General features: G+C 36.0%; 1 protein-coding gene across 4 annotated transcripts in view; it reads right to left on the reverse strand.

The window, feature by feature from the left end:
* The window catches only part of ZNF292 (zinc finger protein 292), a 112,361-nt gene that overhangs the window by 12,944 nt on the left and 81,370 nt on the right, over window positions 1–18,047 (reverse strand). For all 4 annotated transcript variants that reach the window (XM_032275309.1, XM_032275308.1, XM_032275310.1 and 1 more), the window contains 3 exons: window positions 15,205–15,407; window positions 7,429–7,565; window positions 4,549–4,690 (listed from right to left, as the gene is read on the reverse strand). In XM_032275309.1, coding sequence (XP_032131200.1) covers window positions 4,549–4,690; window positions 7,429–7,565; window positions 15,205–15,407 — 482 coding nt within the window. The remainder of the gene's footprint in view (window positions 1–4,548; window positions 4,691–7,428; window positions 7,566–15,204; window positions 15,408–18,047) is intronic.

An 18,047-nucleotide genomic window follows, 5' to 3' on the forward strand; every position in this document is an offset into this window, starting at 1 on the left:
TACCTAATACAATGCCTACATATTGCTTCATTTGCATAGATTCAACACAGTACACTAGTGGCAAATTAAAGTTTCGCTTTTCGGAACTCTACAGAATTTTTTTTCCCTTTTCTTTTTTGAGACAGGGTCTCACTTTGTCACCCAGGCTGGAGTGCAGTGGAGTGAACCTGGCTCAAGAGTTGTGATCTTGGCTCACTGCAATTTCCACCTCCCAGGTTCAAGTGATCCTACCATCTCAGCCTCCTGAGTAGCTGGGATCATAGGCACACACCACTAAACCTGGCTAATTTTTATTTTTTTTCGGGTAGAGATCAGGTTTCACCATGTTACCCAAGCCGGTCTCAAAGTCCTGGGTTTAAGCCTTCCACAGTGCTGGGATTACAGGTGAGCCACCACTTCTGGCTTCTGAATATTTTCATTTGTAGGTGGTTGAATCCACTGATGTGGAACCCATGAATATTTGAAGGAGGGTTGCATTTTAAATTAACATATGAGTAGCTGGAATCTTCGACTTCTGGAGTTTTTTTTTTTTTTAAAGGGTTACCAGTTGGCCGGGTGCAGAGACTCATGCCTGTAATCCTAGCACTTTGGGGGGCTGGGGAGGGCAGATCACCTGAGGTCAGGAGTTAGAGACCAGCCTGGCCAACATGGTGAAACCCAGTCTCTACTAAAAATACAAAAATTAGCTGGGCATGGTGGTGTGTGCCCGTAATCCCAGCTACTAAAAGAGGCTGAGTCAGGAGAATCACTTGAACCTGGGAGGCGGAGGTTGCAGTGAGCCGAGATCATGCCACTGCATTCCAGCCTGGGCGACAGAGGGAGACAAACGGTTACCAGTTAATACAAATCACTACCTTAAGGTTAACTGCTATATGGAAAATGAAGAGAGTTATTACAGTAGAATCTTATCACTACAGCTTAACTTTAAGGTCTCTTCAGTCCTAAAATAAAAATAGTAACAATCTATGATCTAGTTTTAAGATAAAACCTCTGCTTGATCAGGTTTCAGAAAGTAAAAAAACAAAAGGGAAAAAATTTTGTGCAACAAGAAACAAGGTTTCTGGGGCAAAGAACAATTACTATGGTGCATACTATCCCTGTCAAGGCTGCAAAGGATACATGTGATGGCTCATGCCTGTAATCCCACCACTTTGGGAGGTCAAGGTAGGGTGGATTGCTTGAGCCCAGGAATTTGAGACAAATCTGGGCAATATAGTAAGACCCCATCTCTACAAAAAATAAGAAAATTAGACAAGTGTGATGGTGCACACCTATAGTCCCAGCTACTTAGGAGGCTGAGGTGGGAGCACTGCTTAAGCCTGAGAAGTTCAGGCTGCAGTGAGCTGTGATTGCAGCACTGCACTTTAGTCTGGATGACAGAGCAGACTCTGTCTCAAAAACTGACCAACCAACAAAAGCAACAATAACACAAAAGGCTGCTGCTGCCATGGCCAACTTCCCAAGCTATTCATACTTTTAACTGCTTTTTTATGTACTCTAATTCTGAACCCAAACTCTCTGGAATAGTGTTACTCAACAGAACTATTAGTGATAACAGGAATGTTCTGTATCTGTGCTGTCCAATAGGATAGCCACTAGCAACATGGAGCTACTGAGCAACTAAAATGTGACTGCCATAATGGACAGTCAGCTCTTGTCCAAGATTTTTCATCCCATCCTCTGGCCCTCCATGGTCTCTTTATGAGTAGGGAGTAAGACTGAGGAAGGATGGTCACCTAACCTCCTCAATTCATCTGATTTAATAATGAAACCTAGAGTGATTAAGGTCAACTGCAAGTCAAGATTTACACCCAGTTTGGCTTCTAGTTCCAAGTTCTTTCTACTCTACTTTGTCATGCTGCTCTTTTAGTTGGCACAACCTGCAATTTAAAACTGCATAGTAATTTCATAAGACATTTATTATTGTCCCCTTTCAGCTTTTGCTTGTTTTGGAAACAGTCTTGCTATGTTGCCCAGTCTGGTCTTAAAATGCAGGGCTCAAGTGATCCTCCAGTCTCAGCTCCCCAACCAGCTGGGACTACACACATGCACTCCCATACCCAGCTACTTTATTTTTTAACTGCTACTTTGTTTTTTAACTTTATTTTCACAATATATAAATGAAAAATCAGGACAAGTTAACAAGGTTGACAGAGGAAAAACTGGAAAGCAGAAGGATTCATTCATATTCTTTACTCCTGAAAATGAAGAGATTTTTAGGAGAGAAAAATGAAGATACATCTAAGACTTATTGACCAACAGACTTTAAAAGGTACTACTTATAAAGGGGGATAAGGGAGTATCTTTTGGTCCTTCCTTTAAAAACAATTATACATTAATTAAAAAATATTTGTTATGCTGCATCTCAGTTTCTACATTTTACACAATGGTAGCACCTTTGAAAGGTTTTCTGTGTACATTTAAATGGAAACCAACTGCATTTCTACAAAGGTGACTATAAGAAAATCAGTAACTTTATAAAACTTGGATTCTGATTTATTAATACTTACTAGTAATACATAAGGGGAAGCACATATGCAACCTGTGCTCATCAATTCCCTCTTCAGTTGTGTCTAATTTGTATAATCCAACTGTTAAAATTTTCATTTCAGCAACTATGTATGTTTATTTCCAAACATTCTTTTGACTCTTTTCACAATCTGCTTGGTTATTTTGATACTGTTTTTCTCATACTTTTAATTCCTTAAGTGTTTAAAGATATATATTTTACAGATTTCTCCATAATTATATTATTTAAAGTATTAGGCAAGTAATTCTATTATTCCTTTGCTGAAAATCACTCAGGTCAGGTAGTTTCACATCTTGATAAATCCTGATGGTGAACTCATGTTAAGCAGGGCTTTATGAGACTACTGTGTTGACAATATGTCCCTTCCAAAGCAGTTCTGCATTTGCTTTTGCAGGAATCCTAGGCATTATCAGCCCAGGACTCCATCCTCACCTTCTTAAACATTAACTTACTTGACATGGGGATTTCTGGACTACCCAGCTAGGGTAAATGTGGCTCCCAAATCTGTATGAGGGTAGACATGTAGTTGTAACTTCTTAAAGATTTTCCTCCTCTGACCCAAAGTCCAGCTGGACATACCTAAAATTCCCTACCATACATATTTGGTAGACAGTTATTTTTCTAGTCTACCTTTTCAATAAAATTACAGTACTTCACAGGTCCCAGCTTCATGGAGAGAGAGAGAGAGTGAACGCGCGAAAGAAAGAAGCAGCAAGAGAAAGAGGGAGTGTCTGTGTGTTTTGCGGGGGTGGGGTGGTTAAGGGGGTGGTTGTTTCAGATCTATCTACCCAAGCAGACAAGCAGAGCTGTCCCAAGGTATAGATATGTTTTAAAAGACCAAGTCTCACTCTGTATCCCAGGCTGGAGTGCAGTGGCATGATCTTGGCTCACAGCAATCTCAGCCTCCCAGGCTCAGGCGATTCTTGCGTCTCAGTTTTCCAAGTAGCTGAGACTACAGGCACCTATCACCATGCCCAGCAAATTTTTGGATTTTTAGTAGAGTGGGGTTTTGCCATGTTGGTCAGGTTGGTCTCGAACTTCTGCGCTTAAGTGATCCATTCGCCTTGGCCTCCCAAAGGTCTGGGATTACAAGCGTGATCCACCACGCCAGGACTGCTTTGTTTTTGAGACAGGGTCTTGCTCTGTCACCCAGACTAGAATGCAGTGATGCAATCTTGGCTCACTGCAACCGCAACCTCCACCTCTTGGCTCAAGCCATCCTCCCACCTCAGCGGGGACTATAGGCAGGCACTACCAAGTCCGGCTAATTTTTGTATTACTTTTGTAGAGAAGGGGTTTCTCCATATTGGCCAGGCTGATCTCAAACTTCTGATCTCAAGTGATCTGCCCACCTTGGCCTCTCAAAGTACTGGGAATACAGGTGTGAGCTACTACGTCTGGCTGGCCTGGCCCGGCCCAAGATCTTACTCCCAGGTAGGGTAGGGATTGCTTAGTTACAATCCCTACCAAGTAGCAGTAACTAAGCAATCCCAACCAGGCTAGATGAGGCTCAGCATCAGTTCAAGCTTTCTGCTGTTTTTAAGTTTTTCCTTTTGTTGAGCCCAACTATTTCTGTAATGTCAGCTGCTATACACTAAAAAAAAAAAGTTTGTTCTATTTTATCAAGTTTTTATGGCTGTTTGTAGAATTTTAGATAATATAATTGTCCCTTCTGCTAGCGAAGAAACCTATCACTATATTCTTCTTCATACTTTTTAAATTTCTATAGCCAGATTATCAAAGTAGTATAAACCCTAGCACCAAAACAGAAGAATGATATAATTTACATATTATATATATTACTTTTCTTCTGGCTAAGTAACAGCAAGACCCTGGATCTCAACTGCATTTTTCAGTTTTTCTGTGTCAAATTGTCTTAAAGGACTAACAAGAAAATGTTCAAAGGACATAATGAAAAGTTTTAAAAATCACAAGGGTGCCAAAAGAATAAAAATTATAGTCTTTTATTAAAGATAATGTAGACATTTTAACCTTAAAAATATTTTGATTGTTCTTACCTCTGAATTAATAACTTTAATCAGGAAGAAAATGTGATATACTGTTTTCGTTAACAAAGAAAGTTGACGACACCTCTCAAGGTACACTTGTATAGATGGTTCTACTCTTTGTTGTAATTTACTCCAAAAGAGAGTAAGTTCCCTTTAAAAAAAAAAAGTTATAATAAGAAAAGTTGGAGCAGTAATGTAATAATAATGGACCATATCAGTCCAGTCATTACATCTGAAATTAAAACTGGTTTTATATTCCAATCTTATGTGCGCACTTAAGATTAAATGCAAGAAAACAAATTCCAGGCCGGGCGCAGTGGCTCAAGCCTGTAATCCCAGCACTTTGGGAGGCCGAGGTGGGTGGATCACGAGGTCAAGAGATCGAGACCATCCTGGTCAACATGATGAAACCCCGTCTCTACTAAAAATACAAAAAATTAGCTGGGCATGGTGGCACGTGCCTGTAATCCCAGCTACTCAGGAGGCTGAGGCAGGAGAATTGCCTGAACCCAGGAGACGGAGGTTGCAGTGAGCCGAGATCGCGCCATTGCACTTCAGCCTGGGTAACAAGAGCGAAACTCCGTCTCAAAAAAAAAAAAAACAACAAAAAACAAAACAAAACAAAACAAAAAAACAGATTCCAATTTTCTAAATACCAAATAAAACCAGGATATGATTTATCATTTTATTAATATTTTTCAGTCCCAGACAGAGAAGCACCACCTTTTACTAGGAAAGCATCTAACACTTTTTATTTTTTCTGAGACAGAGTCTCACTCTGTCGCCCAGGCTGGAGTGCAGAGGTGTGATCTTGGCTCACTGCAACCTCTGCCTCCAGAGTTCAAGCGATTCTCATGCCTCAGCCTCCCGAGTAGCTGGGATTACAGGTGCGCAATACCATGCCTGGCTAATTTTTGTATTTTTAGTAAAGATGGCGTTTCACCATGTTAGCTAGGCTGGTCTCAAACTCCTGACCTCAGGTGATCTGCCCACCTTGGCCTCCCAAAGTGCTGGGATTACAGGAGTGAGCCAAAGCACCTGGCCGGCATCTAACATTTAAACAAGTTATACAAATGATAGCTTTGAGCCGCATGTGAACTTTATGTAGTAAGAAAGCTCAAGATGTGTGTGTGTGTACATACATATATATAAAGCATATCAATGATATAATGATTTTTAAAAAGCATTTCTTTTATCTTCTAACAAATTTAAATTAGATGAATGTAAGAACCAATGATGACCAAAAAAAACCAGAAGAAACTGATCTGTGCCACAGTAATGAAACAATGAAATCAACTCTGAAAAAAAATTTCAAAATGTAGTAACAATGAATATTTCATAAAAAGTAATCCTACTGAAGTTGATTAATTTCCCTTTTACTTACCATCCTATTTCTCTTGTGTTCCATGAATAACTTCCACAAAAATCCTCCTTGCTTCAAATTTTTTCACCAAGTATTCTTCATACAGTCCTTTCCTATTAGTATTTCTTCAGTTTCCACCCCTAGCAATTATGTCCTTTTCATTACCTACTTGAATAACTTGCTCATTTACTGGATTTTAACTTCTATATTGAGGACTTTAAAATCTGTTTCTTCAGTCTTGACCACATTCACCTCTCTAGTTCTTTACATAAGACTTCTCCACTTTGAAGCTTAACGCATGAAAAAAGATGATTGCTGTTCTTCCCAGTTCACCATCTTTCTAATTTAAGGCATCATTATTCTTGACTCTATCAGCCTCTGCTTTGTACCATCCCGAATAACTGCTTTCTTCCACATTTGTTTCACTTGATCCCATGTCAATAAAGTAGGTAGCCTTTATAACTTTCCAGCTGAACTATTTACTGGCTTTCCAGTTGATTTTCTGTCTCAACTCTGTACTGCTACTTCCTTGCCTAACTCTGCCCTCACTATTGAGTCATGAATCAACTCACAGCTGCTTATCTTAAACAGAGTTTCTTGAACATAAACATCTATGTTGCCCTTCTATTCAAGAGTTTATGAAACTCAGATTTTGATGACTTTGTAAAAACCAATGTAACACATTAATTTCTTAGTCAACACTGATTTTCATGTGATTATAACTAGAAAACCTATTCTATACTTGTCCTCGATAAAAACACCTTATTCATTCTCCCTTCAGAGTCTTTCTGCCTTTCACATCAATTCTCTCTGTACTGCATATATACTGTTTTTCCTTCATAACAAAGCTCAATGCTCAGAAATCCTTTATAAGCTTCAATCTTTTTTGAACACACAACCATTGATTTGTCTTGCCTGTTCTATTATTCATTTGTATGCTGTCATTTGGTAAATATTTTTAAATGTTGGCATTCTATAATAACCAAATTTTCTTATGTGTTCCCATAATATCAATACAACGCTGAAGACTAACAGTGCTGTTCACTGACCAGATAAATTGTCAGTGTTAGCTAAAGCTAATTTAAGGCAGCTGATCTTAAGTGTTTTCATTAACTGAAACCAACATTTTTGTTTCCTGTAGCCTCCCAAAGGATTACATATAACATGCTCTGCCCACTTGAAAATGTACCATACAAAAAAATGTGGGTTGCTTACATAAATAAAAAAAATATTATGGCAGCATTCGACAAAACAAATCTTTCTTTCACTTTCTAACACTTAAAAATTTACTGACCAAAGGCAATTACTGCTATTCATGCTAAGGAACTGTGTGGCCTTTAATACAAAAAGTTTTTAAAGTTATAACAACTGCTTGATAATCAGTTTGCACACAACATGTAATATCTGAATATAAGCCTTTTGTCTTAAAAAGACATTAAAATATATTCCTAAGCTATATAAATTCTCGCAGCCTGTTTTGTATTCTTATTTAACAAATATTTCTTTAAAAAAGAAAATCAACTCACCAAGCGCAGTACATATCTCCTTGTTGGAGCTGACGTGACAAAAATGCAGTACATAAGACAAGAGCACTTTTTTCATCACCCTCAGATTCTAAGTTACAGATCATTTCCAGTGCATCTTTGCAATCAACTTCTGAAATCTAAAGAAAAAGCCAATAGAAATATGCTACAAAATGGTTTTATATTAGGATATATAGCAATATACCTTTAGTTTTTTCATTAGATATTTACAGATCATTTTCGTGAATAAAATATCATTAATTCATACACTATCAAGTCAGTCATCATTGGTCACTATTGGGACAGAGACTGGATGCAGTTTAAAAAAAAACACCTTTCTTTATAGCCAGTAGAAATTTAAATAGTAATTCTGAGAATATTAAGAAACACCAGATAACCAACTATTTAAGAATTTACAAGCATTTATATGTAGCTAACTGATGATAACTACAAGCACTCTCCCATTAAATAAGATCTGATAAAAATAATAAAAAAACTGTAGTACTTTTATTTTCCCCCTTTTATCCACTGATTTAAATAAGTATTAGAATCAACAGAGAGACAGAGAGAGGTACAATGGATATAGACTAATAAACTATCTATTCATGAGGGAAAAAATACAAAGCATTTTATGTAACTGTACCACTTTTAAAGTAAGCTCACCTCAATTTTCTATAAATCTCCACTATTTTTCTTTTCATATAAATTTACTCCATCTCAAAGCTTGCCAACAGTCATGCATGTGTACGTATAACCTAGACGAAGGCAACTTGCTTCATTTAATGATGCACTTACATCTATAATTTATTCTTTTTTTAAAAAATTAAAGTTTTATTACCTCATTATAATGATGTACTATATAAAACGAACACACTTTACCTGTGATTGCTATAAGCATCTGCTATAAGACAAGAGATGTGACAAACAGCATAAAATCACAAATTACCAGTGTTCCACAGAATAGAAAGATTAATTCCAACATGGTACAACTGACAGACGGCAAAAGGAACTGAAGACAAAACACAGGCCATTAGCGCTCATGAACCACAGAGGGGACTATGCCTCTCCTAGCTGATTTTCTCTTTCATAAAATATTGTGTAAACAAAAGTGTGCATATATGTAAAATGTAATGTGTTTAGGATTCAACATATATGTAAATGGGGAATGGGGGTACTCTTGAGGTCAAACTTTAATAATGAGGATAAATGCGGAGGGGCAATAGATTCACAGGTTCTATTCTACATATTAAATTGGGCCTTCTTAGAAAACATTAAGGAAAAAAAAAATCATGTGCTCAACATAAATGATTTCCTAAAGGAATTATGAAGTTAGTGGAAGAGTTAAAACTGAAACCTAGTCATGTACTACCTGGTATAGTATTTTTTCCACTGCTCCTCTGTTTGCCTCTTTTTAAAAAAATCTTTATGAGCAACTTCATTTAAGCAAATAAAAAAAGGACTTAACGATATATATTCATAAAGATTTAAAAATATCTACAATATAGTAAACACATTTCAGACATTTTATATATATTATTATTTAATCATAACTTTCCCACTAGGTTACGGTATTATCACTAACATTTTATATACAGATGCTCTGTGACTTATGATGGGGCTACATCCCAATAAACCCATCCTAAGTTGAAAACAATGTAAGTTGAAAGTGTATTTTGACTTAAGATATTTTCAATTCAGAGTTAAGTTTATCCAGAAGTAACCCCATCATATGTCCAGAAACCTACTGAGTGTATATCACTTTCACACCATTATAGAGCTGAAAAATAGTAAGTTGAATCATCATAAACTGGGGGACCATCTGTATGATGAATGTGCTAGTTAAGTGGTCGAGCCACAAATCAAATCATGTCTGGCTGACATCAAGGATCCAAGCTCTGGCTGGGTGCAGTGGCTCACGCCTGTAACCCCAACACTTTGGGAGGCCAAGGCAGGTGATCATCTGAGGTCAGGAGTTTGAGACTAGCGTGGCCAATATAGTGAAACTCCATCTCTACTAAAAAATACAAAAACTAGCTGGAAATGGTGGTGTGTGCCTGTAGTCCCAGGTACTCGGGAAGCTGAGGTGGGGATACTGGTTAAACATACGAGGTGAAGGTGGCAGGAGTGAGCCAAGATTGCACCACTGCACTCCAGCCTGGGTGATAGAGCAAGACTTGGTCTTGGAAAAAAAAAAAAAAAAATCCAAACTCTTTCCACTTCATCACAACATATTTTAATCAAAGTTGTATTAATTTTAAACAATTACCCTGTCCAACTCATGCAGACAAACTGCATTGTTTGCAAACAGCTTGCCTGGTAGATGCTACTACCTCTTTTAAAGAAAGAAGTCCTAAGAGATTAAGTTTCTTGTTCAAAGTTATGCACTTAGTGGCAAAGTCAAGATGTCGACCTAAGTTTAGCTTCACAGTCTGTGCTCTTTCCAGAATTCCATGTGCACAAGCATACTAAGGCCAGATATTCATGTTGCCAAATAGGATTTTTTATTTATTCAGGTTTAATAAAAATCCTTATTTCATCTTGAAAGTCTGATTTATTTTGAATCTTACCATTTTTGTTGTTCTTCTAAAACCTAAGCCATTCTTAGGCCAGGTGTGGTGGCTCACATCTGAAATCCTAGAACCAAGGGGGGCAAAGGGGGTGGATCACCTGAAGTCAGGAGTTCAAGACCAGCCTGACCAACATAGTTAAATCCCATCTCTACTAAAAACACATAAACTAGCCAGGTGTGGTGGCAGGCGCCTGTAATCCCAGCTACCTGGGAGGCTGAGGCAGGAGAATTGCTTGAACCTGGGAGGCGGAGGTTGTAGCAAGCTGAGATTGTGCCACTGCACTCCAGCCTGGGCAACAAGAGCAAAACTCTGTCTCAAGAAAATCAATCAAACCTAAGCCACTCTTGCTGATTGCTCTTATGGTACCAAATTTATATATTATGTATAAGGAAAGAAATTTATTTGCCCAATATTTATTACTGTCATTAGCTTACTTTTTTTTTTTTTTTTTTTGACAGAGACTTGTTCTGCCACCTAGGCCGGATGGAGTACAATGGTGTGATCTTGGCTCAATGCAACCTCTGCACTGAGTGTGAGCCACCGCACCTGGCCAGCCTACTCCTAATATTTAAAAATATAAATGCATGACTGCCTATGTGTATTTTTTCATATACACACAAAATACCAATGGAAACATCTGCTATATTCAGTAATACAGAAAACTTCATTTTTCATAGGCATACTAATGAAACCATTTTTATGGTGTACTTGGGATCCTTCATTTCTCTGATTTGCCACTAGATGGCTGTCTTGAAAAAATATGACATTCAATGGAACATAGGAATCAGTCATATATAAACTAGTAAATTACTGAATTAAAGTTATGAAAAGTGAGACACGGCCACCAATGAACAAGAATTATTAAAAAATCCAAAGCAGCAAAATTCAGAGATTACCAATATATTACGTACATAGGGACTATATTCTCTATTTCTTCAACAAATGAGCAAAAATTTAAATATCAGAAGATTTACAACTCTTAATAAATTATTTTAAACCAATTAGAATGATCTGTTAAAAACACGTTGTGCCAAATAAAATCCCTTTGTAAAGCCTAACAATTATTTCAAAAATGTAAATAATAATCTGTTTTAACATGGCTCTTTATGCCAAGTGTTAAAAAAAATAGAGAACACTACCAATATTTTTTATGAATTTACAAAGCGTACTTTAAAAATGTATTGGCCGTAATCACACTTCAAAAAGTTTTCGGTCAGGTGCAGGGGCTCACATGTGTAATCCTTAGCACTTTGGGAGGCTGAGGTGGGTGGACTGCCTGAGCTCAGGAGTTCAAGACCAGCCTGGGCAACAAGGTGAAACCCTGTCTCTATAAAAATACAAAAAATTAGCCAGGTATGGTAGTGTGCGCCTGTAGTTTCAGTTACTTGGGAGACTGAGGTAGAATTAATTGAACCCAGGAGGCAGAGGTTGCCATGAGCTGAGAGCACGCCACTGCACTCCAGCCTGGGCTACAAAGCAAGACTCTGTTTCAAAAACAACAAAGCAAAACAAAAGTTAAAAAAATAATTAATTTGCTTATCAAAATAATACTGCTTTCTATATAGAAAATAAATGTTAAACCTGTCATTACTAAGAAAATGTAAAACAAAGAGTTAATCAAAATTAACTCTTGGGCTAGCAAATGCTTAAAAGACTAATAATCTCTACTGTTAGGAAAGAAGATATTTCACATATTGTTTTTGGAAACATAAATTGCCATAATCTTTTCTGGAGGATAGTCTGAACCTATCAATTTAAAATGTATAGATTCTTTGATCCAGCAATTTCACTTCCAGAAATTTACCCTACCAGTATACTCCCCACAAGGATGGAAGGAGGTATGTTAAAGGCAACAATGTAAGTGTCCACCAATCTGGTTAAAGATATTACAAATCCATACTATGGAATTATGTAGCCATGAGAAAGAACAAGGTTGATCTACATGGAATGATATGGAAACATGTAAACAATAACGGGGGAAAGTGACTGGCAACCAGGAAGTATGTATGTGGTTTTAAGTATTAAAAATGTATGTATGTGCATAGAAAAATGTCGGAAAGATTACCTATCAAATTCCAATCTTAATAATAATTACCTAGTGGAGTGTTAAATGGGGAAATGGGATAGTTATAGAGAGACAAGATAGAAAGTTTTAGTTTTTAAACTTCTATATTTATTTTAATGACAAAACCAACAGAAATAATGGATCTAAACTCTGCTAACTTTTTACTACTATACAAGAATCCAGGCCAAAGTTCATTCCTTTGAGAAAAGCCAGATAAACACTCATCTCTCCCAACCCCATTCCTCTGCCATCTACCAAGACTAGTTGTTTTTTAAAAAAAACAACCTATGGGGTACCAAGTAGCTGCTATTTCTATCACACTGAAAGGGTCCAAAGGGTCCTGGGAAACAGTCAATCCCTTGCCTCATTTGGACAAAGATTTCCTTAGAAAGATCACCAATCCAGGCCACTGCTGACTACTAACAAAAGTCTATTCCCACTGTCCTCTAAGGAACACATAAACAAAACCAATCCTCAAATACTTGTAAGAACCAGGCAAGTAATGTACAACAATGAAGTGGACAAAGAGTAGGGTGGGCAAGAGAGAGAGTGCACACAATGCACCCCTTCTAAATGGGCCAATGTCTCTGGGTGGGGGACTAAATCTTAACTCACTCGCCATATATGGAACAAAGAACAAGTTTCTAATGTGTTAGAAACATAAAAGAGCAACAGAAACATAAAAGAGCAATCAGATCTCTAAGCAAAAAAGGACTTTTAACAAAGTAATGTTGTTACTTTGTAACAAGGGACTTTTAACAAAGTGATGTTACTATGTACCTGTAGTGCTATGTATGTGTAGATTAGATTATCTGTACTGTTCTGTACTGTATGATCTAGTTTTTTTCCATGGGATGGAGTAGACAGACCTTAGTGAACTCTGCTTATGAACATGAAAACTTTAATTCTATCTGCTTAACGTAAGAAGTGGGAGGGAAATCCATATGACATCAGAGGTACCCAGGCTCTTCAGAGAGAATTTTCCTGATCATCTCCCAGAGCATGCTGGACAGCTGTTACTTACCTCTGGATAATTAAGCCAAGAAGGAACTTAGGCTCAGTATTGCAAGATTGGATTATTCAGAGAGCTATAAATACAGATTTTTTTTTTTTTTTTTTTTTTTACTGGATTTTTACTTGAGACACAAATTCATAGTCTTCAACTTTAAAGCTAACCCAACAACTCTATGTTTAGACAGTCAATTTCCTACTCGAAGATACACTTCCTATAGTTAAGGGCCTATGCCTTATTCACCTTTAAACCCCACCTGCCTCCAACCTCCTAAATGCTTACACAGAAAAACATCATTCACTTAATATACATGTGTGGAAGGGGAAGGGAACGTAGATGTACCTTAAAGGCAGGGACAGAACTGATAATAAAAGCTTTAGTGGCACTGAAAAATATCTGAGATGTAGCAGCACAATAACTAATGATTTTTTTTTAATGCTACACTAATGTCAAAGGCGATTTCAAAAAATTTTATGCAACTGCAAATTAACTTATCTAGATGTTATTTTCAACTAATAAGAAAATGTCAGTCCTTCTATTTTACTCTCACATACAATAGCAATGAAAAGGCCAATTACCTATAATAAAATAAATAGTAATGAAAAAAATGTATAGACTACACAAAGTCAAACTAATGGTTATATAATATCCTAGGTTACAGACCATGGTTCTACTCTAGAAACTCTCTGACATTACTCTTCCCAGTACCCTCAAAATCCTCACATAAGAAACTCAACAGGTTTATTTCTAATCTTGGTCCAAGCCTTACCACTTGCCTCCCTACTTGTCTGTTCTCAAGAAAAAACATCACACAATCATCATTACAAACCTCATGTGGCATTCAGCTTTCTGTATGAGGCTACTCTGCTTTGAGACTGATGACAATATCTCTCCGTCTAAGAGGATCATGCATGCACTATTAGTTGACTTCTCTGTCTTATATCTCAACTTTTCCCTTAACATATCCTTATGTTTTTCCTATAATCCCTTTGTTTTTCTCTCTATTGCTCTGGAGTCAAACGGTAGGTATATTAGAGGTGTAAGACACCTGCCCAATGAACACTGACCAATCTAATAGAGGTGTTTTTTTGTTTTTTGAGATAAGAGTCTCGCACTGTCACCTGGGCTGGAGCAGTGGCTCAATCTGGCTCACTGTAACCTCCGCCTACCAGGTTCAAGCAATTCTCCTGCATAAGCCTCCCAAGTAGCTGGGATTACAGGCAGCTGCCACCATGCCCAGCTAATTTTTTGTATTTTTACTAGAGATGGGGTTTCACTATGTTGGCTAGGCTGGTCTTAAACTCCAGACCTCGTGATCTACCTGCCTCGGCCTCCCATAGTGCTGGGATTACAGGCGTGAGCCACCATGCCTGGCCAATCTACTATAGTTTTATCTAAATTCTTTAAATATACATGCCCTGTTTCTTGATGAACAACTTTTAATTCTCCTGTCTCCAATTTCCTTTTGGAATTGTTAGTCCCCTAAAATGCAAAATTCCCATTTGGATCATGATTCCACTCTCAGAATTTTGTAGTCATAAAACATACAAATACATGAATACTAAGCTTTATACCAAACTAGAAGTGAAAACAGAATGTCTCAGAGAGAAAATAAAGTTTTACATTAAATATGCAAATAAATATGTACTCAAAAATTATAATCTATATGAAATTATAGCATATATGTGCATATTCTATATATAGAGAATTTATATAACTTATCTCAATGTATTCCCAGAGATAAGTCATAAAAATTCTATAAAGTTACTTAGTCAGTTTAAAAGATCTGCAAGTATCTTGATGTCAGAGAAGACTGAAGTTAAGGCCCAAAGCTGACAAACATAGATATTCTGCTAAACTGTTAAGCCACCATTGACTTTCCCATGAATTAGCCAAAGCATTTAAAAGATCTATATTATTTAAAACAAATTAGGTGCAATCAGTTTACATATAATTCTAAAAGCTGCTTAGAATCAAGGTGTTACCACCCAAGAACATATTAAAAATGTAAGATAGACAACAATGATCTCCTCATTATCTAAGAGAAAAGAAAATCAAAGACATTCTAATCTAATTAAAAACTGATTTCTCAACTTTAAAAAATAATTACTAATGAAAGAAAACATACTCACCTCTTCGATTAACTTTTCATTTGGTGACGATGTACAAAGGCAGACAAGGTATGTTTGTTTAAAACTACCTTTTGTACCAATCTCTGGATGGTCAGAACACAACTTTGCTAGAGCAGTTGCTTGGCTTAACTGATTTGTTTTGATTAGATGTTTAATTCTCATATCCAACAAGATGGGACCCTCAAAAGCTAAAAATTCATTCACTTTAAAAAACAAGACATAATAGATTATTAACATTTGGTAATAATTCATTTGCAATTCAAATACTTATAAGAAATATTTTTTAAACATAGGAACTAAAATGCTTCTTGTTTTCATTTTTTCCCCCATTTTCTATTATTGCTAGTAAGGCTATCACAAAAGACCTTATAAGCAAGAAGAGATTATATTGCTAACTTTTAAAAGTTGCATTAAATACTTTCATCCCTTACATAAAATACCATTTAGAATGATTATTAAATGTTATTAAAATTACACTTCATTTTTTTTCCTACAGCAGTTATTCTTCAACATCAGCACTTAGCATCCCTAAAATCTGTAATCCTAGGGCATTACAACCTTACATGATGAGTAACGACAAAAAGCTATTGGGTCATCCTAGACGAAGAGACTCAACTAATATGTTGTTCAATATTGATGGTGTATTTTTCATTTTACAAGCTGAAGTCTAACTTTTAAAACTAGACATTTTAGAATGAATAAAAATGTCTATAGAAAAATAAATAAGATGGGAGAAAAGTTTGCCAAAGGATAAAAATTCTGTGGGTTTTGTGTCATTATTTTCAAAACATCAATGAATAAACTCAAAACAATCACTTATGCATAATACATTTCTACTTTGTTCAAACCTCTGACTTTCCTAGTGCTTATAAGAATTTTTATTTTTTGTATTTATGAAGAAGAATTTAAATTTTAAAAAGTGCAAGTTTAAAATTTTCCCTAAGTGCTCTTTACCAGAATAGGAATCATGTTTAAAAATTTATTTGATGATGGCTAGCCTGAAACCTTGAGAAGGCTTTTAGTATAAAATTTAAAATGTCCTATGAATAAAACACATTATCTTCTCTACTTGTGAACAGACTGAAAGATATGTCTGGTAAGTAATTTGCAGGTTAGAAAATGGAAAGTGAGATGTTCTTTACTTCTTGAAATATTCTTTGTTTCCCTCTAGTGCTTTCATTTTTAGATCTAACTGTACTCTACTATGAAAAGACTCTTCTATAAAATGCTATAATCATGACTGCTTGGTATTAAAACCATAAACATATAAGCAATATACACAAGATCTCAAATTGAATCCTTTTCTTGAAGTCTAGACCTTTTTACCTGCTACCGTCTATTCTTTACATTAGACTAAATCAAAAGGCATAAAGCATAAGCACAGATAAATAAAGCATATATTTCTGGTGCCTCTGACTATATGTCTTTATGAGATAAAAGGCATTACTTTTCTTTTTTAATATTGCATGATCCTACTAGGACAATTATATTGCAATTACAGTTTAGTTCACTGCCAAAGCAAAACATTTTAAATATAAGATTAAAAAAAAGTTATAATAAAGTTATTCTGGCTATCAAGTGCTTTAGTTTCCTAATTCAATAATTTTCTCCAAAGGAAACTCTAGAGATACAAAGTCTGGGAATTATTTCAAATGTTCTCACAAAAAGTCATAATCAGACTCTAAAAGATCATGGTGAAGAAATAATTTAAACGTGGCCAGTATTTAACAAAACTGGTGGTCTCAATCTCAAATAGGCCCTACATTCTCAAATAGCAGCATTTAAGTTAGAATGACAAATCATGTAATTTCTGCATTAAATCAATGTAGAAAAATATTAATATTGTACATTTCAAAACCATAGGCTTTTGTCTTTTAATGATGGGAAACCATTGCCATACTTAGGGCAAAATGCATTTCAAAAACATATAGAATATTTGAGTAGCAGGAAATTTTCAGATCATTTTGTCTGTTCCATCATTTGGGAGATGAGTAAACTGAGGCTCACAGAAGGCAACTGATTTCCTAGGGACATAAAGCCAGTTAACAACATAACTAGGAGTATAATGAGTCTTCTGACTTCTAGCTTTATATAGTGTGTGACAAGAAAAAAACGGTTTTTTTCTATTTGACTACTGAGTCTACTTCCAATTAGAAGGGCACCTTACAGCAGTAAAAAATCTTTGAAGTAGCATTAGTCTTTAAAGGAAGATAATTAAATATTCTGAAGATCATGATTCAAATGGATTACACTCTATTCAGTCCTACTGAAAGCTCACTTCTTTCTCTCTACTTCTTCACTACTTTTCCCCCCACTTCTCTGCATCCTTCTCTATTTCTCTGCAATCTAAGATGGTTTTTCTTATAAAGTTACAATACTGCAACAAAGATTGTTTTCATACTTCTCAGACTTATCTTTGAGTAGCTAGAAAAACCAAATTGCACTCCCTAGCCTGCTTTTCCCACTCTCATCCCACAGAAGTATAAAATATTTGTAATTTTACTCATGTGTCGCCTTTTTATGTTTTCTCTATAGTCACAGACTTCAACAGAAAAGCAGGCTTTACTATATATTTGGGTGTATCAAGAGAGCTATATGACACAGATAAGGCTACTTCACATAGCAATATAAATAAATGATATTTAACCAATTCAATTAAAAATGCAAAAGAGCCTTCTTCCTATGTCACTTTCATAATATTAAAAAGAAACTATTCCTAAAGATAACTGAATATAAAATGAGTTTATTTTCTGTAATAAATAATTACACAAGTATTAACTGTGTACTATGAACCACAAGTTACACTAGGTCCTAGATTCCCATTAAAGTGGGGTCAACTCATT

Source organism: Sapajus apella, unplaced genomic scaffold, assembly GCF_009761245.1.
Source record: "Sapajus apella isolate SASKATOON/1434 unplaced genomic scaffold, GSC_monkey_1.0 scaffold6, whole genome shotgun sequence".
NCBI classification, from domain to species: Eukaryota; Metazoa; Chordata; class Mammalia; order Primates; family Cebidae; genus Sapajus; species Sapajus apella.